General features: G+C 30.5%; 1 protein-coding gene across 1 annotated transcript; it reads left to right on the top strand.

Annotated features, from left to right (window-relative positions):
* Positions 1-13,002: 13,002 nt before the first annotated feature.
* LOC11419695 (1-aminocyclopropane-1-carboxylate synthase 3) lies at positions 13,003-15,336 on the top strand. The gene is made up of 3 exons (XM_003611487.4): positions 13,003-13,271; positions 13,631-13,923; positions 14,089-15,336. The coding sequence occupies exons 1-3, from the start codon at positions 13,125-13,127 to the stop codon at positions 15,092-15,094; spliced, it is 1,446 nt and encodes a 481-aa protein (XP_003611535.1). The 5' UTR covers positions 13,003-13,124; the 3' UTR covers positions 15,095-15,336.
* The last annotated feature ends 1,544 nt before the right edge of the window (positions 15,337-16,880 follow it).

The following is a 16,880-nucleotide window of genomic DNA, read 5'->3' as shown; positions in this document are numbered from 1 at the left end:
TAAAAAAAATAAGTAATTAGTAAATTTTTGAAGGAAAGTAATTAGTAAATTATAACCTTTTGTGTATTTTATGAAGTGCATTTTATATGCATAATATTTATTGCGATCGTTTTTTTACTTATTGCTTAAATTTAATATTAATTCTTTATTTTATTTTTTTTATATATGGCCACCTCATAAAAATATTGTTAGCTTCACCGTTGGTTCGAACACAAACGAGCCTCACTATTCTCTTGCGTCTTCACTCACTTTCCACCGGACCACAAAACAACCATACGATCATAAAACGGTTAGCTAAAATATCATCTTTACACACACATATCATTTTAAAATCATTTTGGATTTTTTTTTTTTGAGAGAAAATCATTTCGGATTTTGAAGAGGTCATGACCTTCCTATGTCCTACGATAGCTCCGCCCCTGCATACAATGTAAATGTGTGAATTCGACTGTTGTGGTCACTATAAAAACTTATTGATGCATGCATGATATATAAATACCTTTGTTAGAGCTATCTAAACTCACCTGAATTTGTTCTGTAAAAAGTATAGTCGATGCATGAGATCTATCTAGTCTAGTATAGATAAAGATCAAGTTGAATGTGGGCCTAGGAAGTACATGCGTTCGCTTTCATATTAGGCTGTAAGAGTCTTCTTTTGTTGATTTGGACATGCAAGATATAATTTTCCAGAAGAAGGTGAATTTTCAAATGAGACCCTTTGATGTGTATATATAGGCCACACTGACTTCGTATTTTTGTCTAGATGTATTTATCATTGCCCATGTGACAAATAAGACAATATAACAATTGAAATTGAATTGAATTGGAGCTATATATGTCACCCTAGGTCCCCGCTACATGGCCCTCACAAATCAATTCATAATAGTATTATTAGCCTCTTTTTTATGAGCTTGAAATGAGGTATTAGTTTCGGGTTTTCATCTATCAACTTGGCTTACTAGGGGTTAATTTTCGCCCCATATTTCTACAGTTACACATAATTTTGGACTATAATATTTTTTTTTTTTTTTTTGAAGGAACTATAATATTTATTTGAAAAGTGTAATTATGAATAGCACAAAGTTTATGATTTTTCCCAATGTATAAGATGTGTGAGCTAAGTGATTATAGTTTAACTTTGTATTCGCAAATCACAGAGTTTGAATTTTACAAAAAACAATTGTAATATGATTATTAGTGGAATAGTGGAATTGTTATTGATAAAATTTTTATTTCCCCATTTTTTAAAAGTACTTCCTTCGTCCTATAATAACTGAATCATTAGCAAAAAAATATTGTCCTAGAAAAATTGATTAATTTTACTTTTCAATACAATACTAATTACTTTTTTTTTCTTCAATTATAACACTAATTAATTCAATATATTCTACTTTGCATTTATGATAAAGAAGAATGCACCAATAGTTGATAAGGACACTCAAAATCATTTTTCTCTTTCTTTCACTTATATATTTTTTCTTAATAAGTGTGAAATGAGTCAAAGACTCAGTTAAAATGGGACGGAGGGAGTAATGTTGAGTGGAAATTTTTTTTTTTTTTTTTTTTTTTTTTTTTTTACTTTTATTTATGAATGGATGGATGAATAGATTTTTTTTTAGGGAATGAATGGATGAATAGATATTGTTCGAGATGTGGACTCTAAAGAGCTTTCAATATGATAGAGAGATAGTTGTACTTAAAAGAGTTAGTTTCGCAAGTTACTTACTATTCACTCAAGAGGCACATATCAAAGTTGTAGAAGTGATAAATGTACTTATTCTATATTGAGGGCTACTTGTATATTTACATATAAGTTTATTTTCACGTGGGGTACTCCAACAGTTTCTATTCAGACATATGAAAGTACTGGGTCATAAGTATTAGAGCACTTCATTTAGACACATACTTGAGAAACCAAAGTCAATTTTTCAGAGTGGACAAACCCTAGTCTTTATTATACTATTGAGCCAACTACATGTACGTTCTTTGTTCTTCAAAATTAAGTCTTGAATTCACTGTTTGAACATATTAGGAGGCGTCAGTATACTAATTTTCGTTGACCTTGATCACCAATTAATTGGTTAGATATATACTCATCCATTTTTCCCCCACCCTAGGAAGTGAGAAAGACAGAGAACCATCGAGAATGAGTGGAGCCACATGGGACGTACAACATCAAGAGAAATTCTTGTGTAGAAACGAACCTAATATATCATTCTTACAAACAACAAATTAAAACATGACACGTCATTGTTTTATTTTAAAATAATTAGGAAATAATTTAAGAAATGAAAAATAACTCCTCCTCCTCTCTCTCAACCATTATTTGCAGTTAGTATTCACCACCACCAATCATGGTTAAAAGAAAAAAAATAACGTGTCATGTTTTAATTTATTGTTTGTAAGAATGATAGTTAGGTTCGTTCCTACACAATAATTTCTCCAACATCAAATAATGTTGAGTCCGGTGAGAAGTTTGGAACGACAACACAAATGAAAGAGACATTATACTTTAACCTAAAATTTTAAAATTTTAGGTGTATGAGTCATCTTCTTTATAAAGTATTCAACGTCCACATTTTTAAACATTATGAAACTTCTAAATCATACTTATTATACACAACAAATGAGAGAAGTCTATTGTAGATGCTCACAAGTAAATTGATCCAATTCAAAATAATTAAATTAAGTTACTCATTCCTTTATATTTTGGTCAATAATTGTGCTAAAGGTCTCAATGTCGATTATTCAAAACAAATCATTTTATTGTAGATGCTCACAAGTAAATTGATCCAATTCAAAATAATTAAAAATAAGTTTCATAAACTTTTAAATCATACACCAATAATTCTATATTGGATTGAATTTTTTCACTCACCCCAAAATAACCCGATCCGTTACACCATGTGTTTCCTCGTAAGAGAGTAAAGAATCGAGTAACATGAATTCAAATCATGTTAGGGTCATAATATTGTACTCCTTAGCTATCTTTTTCTTTCTTTTAATAGCACTCCCTAGCTATATAATGGTCCCGGTGACTAATATCTAAGTTTATTGTATGTTGTAGAGGGTATTGGGGACACTTAAACGAGGATTTCACATGCCATAATAACCCTTTCTTTACTACAAACCACGTGGCCTTTCCTATCTTTTGCCCCTTTTTTAAATACTTCAATATTTAAACTAACTCGAGGGTAACTTCAATAACACGTGAGAGTAGAAATATAGATTTATTCATTTTGGTATAAACAAGCCTCCAATGATTAAGAAATTCAAGTTTATGGGAACAAAATTAGGAAAAGAAAAAAAGAAAAAGAAAAAAAAAAAAAGAGGGAAGGGAATTATCCAATTCATGGCTACATCTTTATAAATTCGTGTCAAAGGAAATAGAAATAAAAGTATGTTTTTGCAAAATAAAAAATAAAAAAAGTATGCTTGACTAAAAAAAAAGAGAGTATGTTTTGGCAATATTACAAACAATGATTGGGGTTACAATGTTGTCATAAACAAAATTGAAGGGCTTTCATTTCATGTTTTTAGTATTGTGCCCCCTTAATAGTGATTACTTTGTATTGTGTTCCCTAATGCTGAAATGTCATCGATTGCATCAATCAGATCGTTCTACCTCAATTAGAGACCAAATTCTATTGTTGTTTGCTTTGATGGGAATAGATGGGGTATCCTCTTTCCAAGTCTGTCCTTGAATTTGGACAACACCATTCATTTACATTATTCATTGTTAATGTGGTGGGATTAGTTAACAGGTGAGGATTTGATACCCCTTTTGTTTTGACATATGTCTTTGCTTTTTGTCTTCGTGAGCTTAACTTAGTTGGTAAGGACGGTGTATAATATATGTAAGGTCTGGGGTTGAAACCTCGGTCACCACCCATATATCTTTGCTTTCTCGTTCTTGCATTTTAGATAACATTGAAGAGTTAGAAACATTTTCTCCAACACGTGAAATTCATGTGAGCGCCATATATTGAAATAAGTCTGGTGAAGCTCAAATGAATTTACTCAGAAATAGAGCGAGTGTTAGATAAAGTGTTATTAACATTCATTTTAAATAAGCGAAATGATATTTGCATAATTATTTTTTAAACAACTTTTGAAAGAAAAAAAAAAACATTTTTTCCTCTTTTCTTATAACAACTTTTTTAGTGACGGATAGTTTACTTATGGTATGTTTGTTTTAGCGGTGGATTTATCACTTATGCGGCAAAAAACCACAGAGGAGAAGCTTGGTTTGTTAGCTTCTCTTAAATCTCGGTGGGAGCATATAGAAACACACGTTTGATGGTGCAAACTCCCAGCAAACATAGGCTTAGTATAACAATCACATATAGCAAAAAGCTTATGTGCATTTTCTTAGGTGTTTTTCCTATGATTTTTAACTAAATTCATCATGATTTCTTTAAATTCATAATTTTCTCTAAGGTTATTATATCCAAAAATGTGTATTTTTAGTTAAAAAACGTACAAAAACACCTAAAGATATTACCTAAGTTTTGTCCTTAAAGAAAGATATGTTTGGTAATTAAATTTAGACAATAAGATCACTATATATAATAAGCTTATAATGATTTTGAATATCCTTTTTACAAGTAAAGAGAATGTGTGAATTTAATAGAAGATTTGAATACAAGAAATATCCAAAGCCAACAGATAATTTGTAAACTAGTATATAATACTCCCTCCGTTCCTTTTTAATTGTCATTTTTGGAGAAATTTTTTGTTCCTATTTAAGTGTCACTTTCAAAGTTCAATGCAACAATAAATCTTGTTTTACCAACATTACCCTTAATTATTTATTACGGAGAGAGAAATATATGAAATAAGATATTAAATGACTAAGGCTATTATAATAAAAGTATAAATTATTGTATAAATAAAAGTAACATTTATTGAGTGTCTTAATTTGTGTAAAATATCAAAAAATAACGGTTAAAAAGGAACGGAGGAATTCACAACCAACCAAATTGTAACTAGGAATTCACAACCAACCAAATTCAAGATCACTTCAACAAGCTATAACTTTATCACTTTCTTCCCCCAAGCCAAACACTAGTCTTGTAGTGGAGTATTAATTAATTTTTATTTAAAACTTGGTACCTCTATCGTTAACTCAATATCTGATAACATCAATATATATTCATTTTTATAAGCAATAATGAAATTTATTGCACACTTGTAGCCAACCTAAACTCAAAGTGCTAATATCGAGGTTGATATAATGTCTTTATCTATTTTTATAATAGAAAAAAGAAGAGAGATTTTTTAAAAAGGAAAAATTATATTTATCAGGAATGACAATAAAAGGTACCTAGAGAAATATAACAGAGAATATAATGGGTACTCTAAAGTCCAAACAGAAAGCAGTTTTTTTTTTTTTTTTTTTTTTACAGGGAAAGCAGAGTTTAACTCAAAAAAATGAAGCCAACAGGCATTATAATTGTCCTTAGGCTTATATTAATGTTTTTTTTTTTTTTTTTTATGTAATTATGTTATATATATATATATATGAGCTAGCAAGCTTTATTAGTGCCTTGTAAACAAAAAAGTCTTGTTAACTAATGCCTCCAAAACACTAGTTAAGGAAAAAAAAAATATTTGCATTGAAAATATGGGAGACCCTAATATGGACCTCAATTTAAAGGGACCATTGGTGAACCTCACAAAGTGACTTATTATAGCCGGTCATTTTTTCTTACTGCAATCAAATTAACTCTCTTACTCTTCTCTATCCCCTCTTATATGCTTCATTTGTTTCTTCACCAATGTCATTTTTGGCTCCACCACTCCATTCCCTTCCCCAATCCTCTCTCTTCTTTCATATTTCATTTTCATCTTTACAAACCACAAAGTTTAGTATTATTATTTGATGTTGTTTGCCTTTTCAAAGCCTCCAAACAAAAATTGAATCAGAGGGGATATCTGAGGTGATTGTAATTTTTGTAGTTGTGGTTGAAATTTGAAGCTTTTGGGTGAAGGGAGTTAAAGGGACAAATGTGACATTGTGGCTGTTTGTTGCTGTTGATGACAAAATAGCCCAACAGATTACTAGTACTCTCCTAGAGACAAATCTAATTAGAAACACTCACACAAATGAAAAGGATTGACCCATTCACTAAGAGTGACGTGTATAAAGGAATGGGCAAAATAGGACGTGTTCATGATCACAAAGGGTAATCCGAGTAATTAGGAAACGAATCGACAATGGACAGATTGAAGGTGGATAGTTGAGGTTTGAGGTTTGTTCACCAGCATAGACTTTGACATGAACCAGCGAGAAGAGATGTAAAGAGAGAAGATGAAATTAAATCCAGTAATTAAGCCTCAAAACAAAACATAAAAGATAGTGACCGGCTATAGTAAGTAAGTAACAAAGATTCACCAATGGTCCCTTTAAATTGAGGTCCATATTAGGGACTACCTGAAAACATAATTTTTTACATTTTTTAACTTTATTATATAAGTTTTAAGATACTTATACTATATTTAGTTTTCTTATCTAGTGCCTTAGGAATACTGATTAACATTTTCCAAAACCTTCGATTATTTAGATGACTTTAACTATTACATTTAAAGTGGATCATTTTTGGACTTTGGATTAATGTGTTACTACTTACTAATACATTTTTGCATCTTAAGAAATTGATTTAAATCGGATCTTCACTCCAAATCCCAACATTGATTGGGAATAAGTTTGCGTTTGAATATGCTAATTTACCCGTTGTATTGTGTACTCTAGATAGTATCTATCTATTAAGATATGTTGTGATATACCCATTACTTAGTGATTTTCTATTTCTATATTCTATTTACTAAAATTTTATGAATTTGTCTATGCATAAGATGGTAGATGATTCAATGGATCTTATATAATCTCTAATATCATATTAGAATTTGAGGTCTAACTCATTCTTAAAAAATTGTTTATAAGATGATGAATGTTTCCTCTTTATAAACTTATCAAAAAAGACTCTTATCCGATACGAGACTTTAGTTTTTCCTATATCCCATCTGTGCATAGCACGATAGCAAAAAGGAAAGATCTGCTTAGTGGGAACATGTTTGAAGTGGTAATTAAAAATCAAAATGGTCCCCCATGCACTCGGCCCAAATTAAATGATCAACATCAAACTATATAACATCATACAAATATTTTCTAACAGCATAGGGGTTGCTTCACAGTTGTTAATTTTTTTTCTATCAGGCGACTCACCTTAATTTCGAAACGCCGGTCAGAAAAGCTATTAGTATTTTTATTTTTTACAAAAGAAAAGCTATGAATATATATTTTTTTGAAAGGAGAAAAGCTATGAGTATTTTAGCTGGCTTTTGATATTTTCATAACAATGTTGGTAAAACTTTGGCGGAAAGTCACTATTATATAAAATAAAATGTTTTTTTTTAGGTTTCTTTGAATTGCAGATAATTTATCTAACATTAAATATAAAAACTATGGAAAAATCACAATTCTTTTTGAATGTTGAAAATCCAGTCATGGTTTTTCTTCATATTTAATGTTGAAATAACCTCAATAATATATGTGAAGTTTTCATTTGGATTGATCTAGTGGTGTTGACTTAATGACATGAGACCTTAATGTGTGCTCATCTTTAAGATCTTAGGTTTGATTATCTCCGTTGTCAATTTACGTCGGCTAATTTAGCTTATTCAAAAAAAGTATACTCGAAGTATGAAAATAAACCCAGTAAAAAAATACAAATCATATCCCTATAATACGAGATTCTTCCTATTTTGATCCTTTAACAATCCAATCACACTGAAGACACTGACGAGGCAAAAAAACTTGCCGTATAGATTTTACTGATGACGTAGCAAAAAAAATTCCCTTAATTTTTTGGCAAATTATATGGCACACTCAAAAATTTGAGTGTACCGGTACACCAAATCATCAAATTCATATTGAAACGAGTTGTTTTTTCAAATAAAAAGAATTGTTTTCTATCATTAACAATTACAATAATTAGATCTTAGTTACCGAAAGTGTCGACAAAATAAAATTTTACACTTTTTGAATTTTTGTTACATATAACAAAGAATATTTATTTTTTTTATGAGAAAATGTTAAACATTTAATATGATTCTTATAAACAATGAAATGATGTTTATTCTTATAAAATGATGTCTTATAAAATATAAATATTGATAAATAACTCTTCATTTCATAAAATAATCGTTAAATTATAAATATTTAAAACAGGAGTACCGGTACACCTCAATTTGTGAGGTGTACCGTAGAAGTTTCCTAATTTCTTTTGTTTCCTATGTTTTTTGCTAACATTAATTGAGGGGTTGGCATTTTCTTTTTGTTGCTAAAAACCCAAAATTCTAATAGGGAATCTTCTTCACGATCTACTCATCATTTCAACACTTCCATTATTATCCCCAATAACTTTATAGACACAAATGTTAAATAAAGATCAGAACGTTAAGCAAAACAAAAATATAAAATTAAAGATCGAAGATTACAAATATTCAATAAAGATCAGAACACAAAACAACCCAAATATATAGTGGGAGTAAAAATGACGATTCCTCCCCCATATAATAAAGTGAAATAAATTATTATTGAAATCAAAACACATGTACAACTTCAAAGAAAATTATGTATACATACTACGCGCAAACCATCTCAAGGATCACATCACGATTTGAGGAATGCTTAAATTGACACAAATCTTATACCAACACAAGCATCTCTTATTTGCCAATCATATTGTACTCAAGACGATATTCAAGAAGGTCCCTTGTTGACCAACATATTATACTAAAAAACATCATAAAGTATTAGAAAGGACTAAAAAAACTCTACAATCTTCTTAAAGTTAACATCTTGCCATTGGAAGGTTTGTAGGAAGCTTCTTGTTGACTATCTCATGTTCTATCTTGATTGGTTTAATATCTGGTAGAACAATGAGAGATTGCGAGGGAAAAAAGTCTTTGTTCTCATCTGAACTCAAGATCTGAACCAGTCTCCTTCTCCAGAGTACAAGATGGCTGATCATATTGTCCTTAAGACCATAGACACGAAAGTTCCTTGTTGACCATCATATTGTCCTCCAAAACATCATAAAGTGATGGTGAGAACAATATGAGTGGCCAACAAAGAATAATCATAACAATATCACAAGTTCTTCGTAGGATCAATAAACCTCAACATATATGATACAAGGTAAACCAACATTAGTGATGGATTACAACGCAGAAACACTAGAGCAAATCAATTGTAACATAATGTGTTAAACATAATGGAAACATAGTGTTTACAGGCTCTTAAAAATATGAACATATTCTGACGGTGATTCATAGCGCCAAGATCGTGTTTTTTTTCCTGATTTTGATCCCTAGCATTTTACGAACTTTGATTTTAGTCCATGATATTTTTTTATTTTATTTTTATATTAGCTCCTGAATTAATGTTAGCAATTTTTTTTCTTCAAAAAAAAAAAAAAACGTCACGTCATTAAAAAAATTTATGTGGTAAGATTCCTGTAATGTCGACATTTTGTGTTACTGAGCTGCTGGATGACCCTTGGCACACTCCCACAGCATGTAGTATCAGAGCCCTTGTTTGACTTGACAAGAAGCGGGATCCTGGTGTTTGGATGAAGGATAGGTGGTGGGAGCTCACACTTGAGTGGAAAATTGTTTGATTTAATGTGTGATTAGTTAAGCCTCATATACCTCTTAATGTCTTAAATGTTTTGATTTCTCCTTCTCTTATAGTTCTGAAACATTAACTCGTTGTCTTTTCTATCGCTCCCCCAGACTCCCGAATAATTAATTACCGCTAAACGATAGTGTCCTCAACATGTTAATAGAAACAATTGAAAGAAATAGTGAAGGATAATAATAACAATGATTTTTTTGAGTAAATTACACTTCCATTCCTTCACAGATGCTTGAATTACACTTGCATCCCCTCTTATGTTAAAATATACACTCTCCTCCCTCGAAAAATAAAATTTATACTCCACTCCCCTATAAGATGCTTGAATTACAACCCTCTCCCTTAATAATTAAATATGGATTACACTTTAATCTATTTTAACATAAATAAATATTTTTATAATATATATTAATTTTGAATCATCATTTAAAAAATATAAATTCGTTTCTTTATAATCTAAATGTCAATGACAATTAAATTTAAATATTTTGTTATTAATTTTATAATTTAAAGTATAATATTCACTTTTAAATAACCATACTTAATCAACTTTAGTAGTTTTTCACATATTTTGATTTTATTTTGGGTTGTTTTATATTTTATAATAGGGTTTAAAACTATATGTTAATGAAATTGTGAATAAAAAATAGAGAAAGATATGTATTTAAAATTTGATTATATTAAAATGAACCTGCAATGCTATTTTTCTTTGAAGTGTGTTAGATTATTTTTTTTCTAGATTATTAAAAATAAAAAAAAAATTATTGAGGGACTAAAGCGTATATTTTAACTTAAGAGAGGGGAATGTAATTCAAGTTTCTCTCAAGGGAGGGGAGTGAAATATTTTCTAATATATTTTGAATAAGAAGGGAGGGGGTATATATTTTAACATAAGAAAGGAGGGGAGTGTAATTTAAGCATCTTTGAGGGAAGGGTAGTGTAATTTACTTTTTTTTAACATGCGCAACAATTTGCATGATTACATACAATACACGATAAGATTGTTTGTTGTCTAGTAATTTTTATGGTGTGTACATTACATACATGGGTAGTAATTAGAAACATATTTAAGAAAAATTAAGCGCACAACTAATAACATTTTTCACGTGAAAGATTGTACACGTTAAAATACTGCAATAATTAAGTATAATAATTAAGCGAGGATTGACACCGAGTAACAGCTTGTAAAGCTAACTTTGAATCGTTCATTGTTGTATGATGTGGTTCAATTTCCACTATCATGATAATTATATTAATATATGTGTCTAAGTTTGACAATTCAACTTATATTTCTTACGATTCTGATTAAGGTTCTATGTGATAAAAAAAACAATGGATATAAAATAGGTGACAACTAGGGTATTAATGGAAGAATGGTGGATAATTTACTCAAATCAATACATATTAGCCACATAAACACATTTTTAAGTGGTATCCATGAACTATCTTGACCCCACCAACAAATTGCTCATTTTCATTGATTGGTGGGTAAATTACCCACCATTCTTCAAAGGTAATCTAGAAAAAACCTATAAAATAAGCCATCAAGTAATTCATATTAAGTGATTAATAATCTCCATTCAATAATATGTCGTTTAGGAGAATCCAAATTTGATTTATAGATATAATTGTTAGACTATATTTATCTCACAGTCAAACTCCGAATTACAATAATTTTCTTTTTAAAAAACCCCAAGGTTAACACAAAAAAGAAAAAGCTATACTAGTATAATTTGAACTCTTTAATAAAATAGACGGTTGAAATATCTGAAAAGTATAAACCGATAACGTAAAAGATAATTTTAATTAATATTTTAACTTTTCAATTAAGATAATGACGGTAAAAAGTAATGATACGCCATAAGCACGAAAAACTCAAATGCTTAGCATCTCAAAAAATGATATATGCAATTGAAAACTTGTTGTAGGCTTGCGAGACAATGTTTGTTAATTAGCATTTAGCGGTCTTCGTGAGCTTAGTTCTCTCACTTGGTAGGAACAATGCATATATTATGCAAGATGCAAGATTCAAACTCCGGCCATGGCAAAAAAAAAAAAAAAAATGTTAGCAAATAAATTATCCGCTATAAATAAACATATACGCAATAAATTATCCGCTATAAATTATCAATTTAGATTGGTTAGACATAATATATTATGAAATAAATAAATGAAATCATTGGAACACCATTTCAATATATAATGGTGATGTTAACTGTTTTTTTGTCCGTTTGGTGATATTAAATTTACCCTTTCAATAACAGTTATTGGCTTATTGCTTAATTACTGTTATTTTTTTTTTTTTTTGCGATTTGCGGCTTAAAGAGTATTTTCACACTTTTAGTCTCAATATATATGGAAAATAAAAAAGGAAAATACATGCCCTTTTATGTTGTCACACTTTTAGTCTTTTCAATGGAAAAAAACCACTTTCTCTAAAACAGTATTTTCACTCTTAGTGATTCAATTGTTCTATTATCATGTCATGTTTTTACTAATGAGAGAAAAAATGGGAAAAAGCCAAACAAGTACACCTATTGTGTTTATTTGCTGCTAGTGCCAAAATAATAGCTTAAGGAAAAGAGATTCATCTTGGGCTTATTTGGGGAAGTTAAAACATGATTAAAGAAAATGGCCGACAAATTTTTGATGAAGGCTAGTACAAGAGGGAGCATTATGGTCCATGATGTAGGAATACCTTAAGATCAAAATAAAGTCTTCATGGCCAATGTGGGTCACCACTGACCCATTCCCTTTGAGATTTGCTGTCGGTATGGTGTTCTCGGCGCCACTAAAAAGTCTACTATATCCCTCCCATCACAAGTTTACTCACTTTTGTTTCTTTCTGTTTTTCTAAATATTAACCCTAACCCTAGTTACATTCTAAAAATATTTACTAACATAGAAATAAATCTTTGGAGTAAGTAACACATAATTTTTGTGTTAAGATTAAGATGGAAAGTGTAGCCAGTGGATGACAAATAAATGATATTTTATAAGCTGACCAATTGAGAGCAATATTAGGGAGTTTGTATATTTTGCGTGAATTGTATGGGACGGTGGGTATAGTGCGTAAAATACAAAACATTAACACATTCATTCATTCATTCATAAGGGTTTTGCAACTTTCCACCATATATATCACTTTATCTTTCCGCGTTGGCAATGAGAGTGAGACTATTACTTTGGTCAAAAGTGTTATTTTCAGCATCACGTGGTAACCTTTGGGTATGTGATTGATTTTGCATATATAAATATTTGCCTCACTACAACATCATACACCAATCATCCATCTATCTTCTAACATTTTAGTCCAAAGATCAAGTATCTCTCTCTCTCTCTCTAGTCTAGTCCCTCTCATACATTCTTTCTTTAAATTTTTCATTTCAGTAGTAATCCCCTACCACAAAAGAAAAAAAAAATGAAGTTGCTATCTACAAAAGCCACATGCAACTCTCATGGCCAAGATTCTTCATATTTCCTAGGGTGGCAGGAATATGAGAAGAACCCTTACGATGAAGTTCAAAACCCCAAGGGAATTATTCAAATGGGCCTTGCAGAGAATCAGGTTAACTATATTTTTAATTCATATTAATAATCCTACCAAACCATATTTTTATTTAGTGTGCTTAAATATCAGATACAATTAAACTATACACTAATGTATCAGATCGGATCTCATCAAAACTTCATAATTAAACGTATTTGAACAAGTATAGTACTAATATGGACTATCTCGTGTTGCATCTCATTACATTTTTTTATTTGGGAACCAAATTTTTTTAATTAAGAAAGACAAAACTATAGAAAAAACAAAAGTAATTCATTGTGTGTGTTTTTGTGTCACAATCTAACTAGACCAAGCCATCATATAATGTCTAAATAATTAAGGTTGTGGGCTAACAAGAATTTTGTCATTATTTGCAGCTGTCTTTTGATCTATTAGAGTCATGGCTAGCAAAGAATCCTGATGTAGCTGGATTCAAACGTGATGGAAAATCAATATTTAGAGAGCTTGCTCTCTTCCAAGACTACCATGGTCTACCTTCTTTCAAGAAAGCATTGGTAGATTTCATGGCTGAAATTCGAGGAAACAAAGTCACTTTTGATCCAAACCACATTGTTCTAACAGCTGGTGCCACTTCTGCAAATGAGACACTCATGTTTTGCCTTGCTGAACAAGGAGAAGCTTTTCTCCTTCCCACTCCTTATTACCCAGGGTACGTAGTAATTTATTTTCACTTTCTCTATTTTATTTTCATATATATACTATTTTTTTGCATGCATGTGATAGTTTTAATTTCTACTAAATTTTTGTCGTTAAATAATCTTTATATTTATAATTGATTTAAACTCATTAGATTGCCAATATTTTTTATATGCAGATTTGATAGAGACTTAAAATGGAGAACTGGGGTCGAGATAGTGCCAATACAATGCACAAGCACAAATAACTTCCAAATCACAGAATCGGCTTTGCAACAAGCTTATGAAGAAGCAAAGAACAAGAACCTTAAAGTCAAAGGTGTCTTAGTCACAAATCCATCAAACCCACTAGGCACTACAATGTCAAAGAGTGAATTAAACCTTCTCATTGACTTCATCAAAGACAACAAAGACATGCATTTAATAAGCGACGAAATTTACTCAGGGACAGTTTTTACCTCTCCGAGCTTCATTAGCGTCATGGAAATCCTTAAGGAAAGAAATGATTTTAAGGATTTTGACGCTGACATCTCGGAAAGAGTTCATGTCGTTTATAGTCTCTCCAAAGACTTGGGTTTGCCCGGTTTCCGTGTAGGTGCTATCTATTCTGAAAACGACATGGTCGTTGCCGCTGCAACGAAAATGTCGAGCTTTGGTTTGGTTTCATCACAAACTCAATATCTCCTCTCATCTATGCTAGGTGACAAAAAATTCACAAAAAACTACATTTTTGAGAATCAAAAGAGGCTTAAAAAAAGACAAAAAATGCTTGTTAATGGATTACAAAAAGCAGGTATTAGTTGTCTCGAAACAAATAATGCTGGTTTGTTTTGCTGGGTTGATATGAGACACCTTCTTAATTCAAATACATTTGAAGCTGAAATGGAGCTATGGAAGAAGATATTATTCGATGTTCGGTTGAACATTTCACCTGGTGCTTCATGTCATTGCACCGAACCTGGGTGGTTTCGTGTTTGTTTTGCTAACATGTCAGAAGATACATTAAACTTAGCTATGAAAAGGTTAAAGGACTTTGTTGCAAACTCCATTAATGGTGAAGGGTGCAGTAATAATAAGAAGAAGACTAGAAGTACCCAAGCTTCTAGAAGTTTTACGAAGAAATCAATTTCAAATTGGGTTTTTCGGCTATCTTCTCGTGATCATCGTGAACAAGAAGAACGATAGCTTGGTTATGGTGTGAACTATGAAGCTTGATAGAGCCTATGTATGCATGCATGCATAATTATGTATTACTACTATTAACTTTGGTTTATTGTTTTTTACTCCCCGGTCGAATATTTTTTGGAGGAGTTAGAATCCCACTTTTTATTTTATTTTATTTTATTTGTAATGGTGAAATTGTAGAGATAAGAAATTAAGAAAAACACACTCTGTCTATTTGGATGTGAAGTGTGAGTTGTTGGATATTATAATATGTTTTATATATGGATCAAACTTTAAATATGTTGCATGAAAAAAATTCTTGTTGTGAATGTGATGGATGAAACATTATTTGCGGTATATAATCATCGAATACCACCTTGAAGATGAAAATTATTGTTCTTAAACTTGGGGTTGTCCAATATCAACCCGATTCAACAGTGGACCCTTCTATATTTGATAAATTTTAATAATTTTTTTGTTTACTAGAAATGATAAAAGTATGTGCTTGACTATTTTTAAGAGGTCCATATTAGCTAAATATAAATCATTTATTAATTTATTAGAAATATTTATTTTATTTTCATTTTTTAAACAGAGCCAATGTTAGTATTGTTAGTTTTATTTTTATTTTTTGTTTTTGGTGAGGGTGACAGGATAACATCGTTATCACACGCAGCAATCTTTATATCTCTACTCTTTTTTCCTCTTCCAAATAAACATGTAATAATATCACAAGATGTCTTTTGGTAAAAATATGAATTATACTCATTTTTTAATGACCAAATTATATTATAGTAGAAACTAAACCCAAATACAAAGATTTTAAGTAGTGTTCAAAATTAACGAGCAATGATAGGTTGACCATCTAATATGGCATACGTCTTATACCTCCATATATAAAAATGACATGTGACGACGTGGCTCCCATACACTTATCAACTTTGTTTCTCACTCACTCTTCTCCTTAGTGCCACATGGGGGCGTATATGGAGTGTACAAGGATACTAATACATATACATATTAAATATACAAACATACTCTTCTTAATGGGATAACGTGCTTATTAAACGTGACAAGTGAAGGAGGGAATAATTTATTTGTCCCAAAGAGATGCAATATAGTGATATACCACTTGCAAATAAATCGTGCTAAATTTTATTTTATTTATTTATAGCAATGTTGTTGATAATTACTAATTAATGGCAATTGTGTGAACATGATTATTGCTTACGTACTGTACATAAAGAAGAGCACCGGCGAGATAAGCGGCCACACGCCGCGGCGTACACCACCGACGCTGGTGATTGTATTTTACCGACTTTGTTATGGATTTTCCACTGATCCAAATCCAATAACAGTTTTCAAGACCAATGAGTATATAGCAAAACACGTGGTTTGCAAATAATTAATACAATCAACATTTAGGTCTCTTTCTTCTATGATTTGCAAATAATTAATACCAAATATGGATGTGGTTTTTTCATAGGTGGCACCTACAAAAACTTTGTTTAAGACTTAAACTAGTTTATGTTCACACTTCATGTTTTGATTTGTGTTTAAGTCTGAAGTTATGCAATTTTAAAGCTATATTTAAATTCAATTATATCTTGATTTGTGCCTGGTTTGTCTCCACTAACCTAAATTTGTTTTCAATTATCTGACTATGATGATTTTTTTAAAAAGTAAAAAGTATTAATTGTTTATAATTCTTTTAAAATGTTTGTTAAGTTCTATTCAAAAAAATGTTTGTTAATTAGTTAGTTATTTAAGTATTTTTTTGGGCATGTTTTAGTTCTCACAATATTGA

This window comes from Medicago truncatula, chromosome 5 (assembly GCF_003473485.1).
Source record: "Medicago truncatula cultivar Jemalong A17 chromosome 5, MtrunA17r5.0-ANR, whole genome shotgun sequence".
NCBI lineage: Eukaryota > Viridiplantae > Streptophyta > Magnoliopsida > Fabales > Fabaceae > Medicago > Medicago truncatula.
This window is presented reverse-complemented; position numbering and strand designations above follow the sequence as displayed.

Excerpts from the sequence above, each read along its gene's own strand:
- LOC11419695 (XM_003611487.4), top strand. The coding sequence starts at position 13,125 with ATGAAGTTGCTATCTACAAAAGCCACATGCAACTCTCATGGCCAAGAT. Across the intron at positions 13,272-13,630 it reads TGGGCCTTGCAGAGAATCAG|CTGTCTTTTGATCTATTAGA; the intron begins GTTAACTATATT and ends CATTATTTGCAG. Across the intron at positions 13,924-14,088 it reads CCCACTCCTTATTACCCAGG|ATTTGATAGAGACTTAAAAT; the intron begins GTACGTAGTAAT and ends TTTTATATGCAG.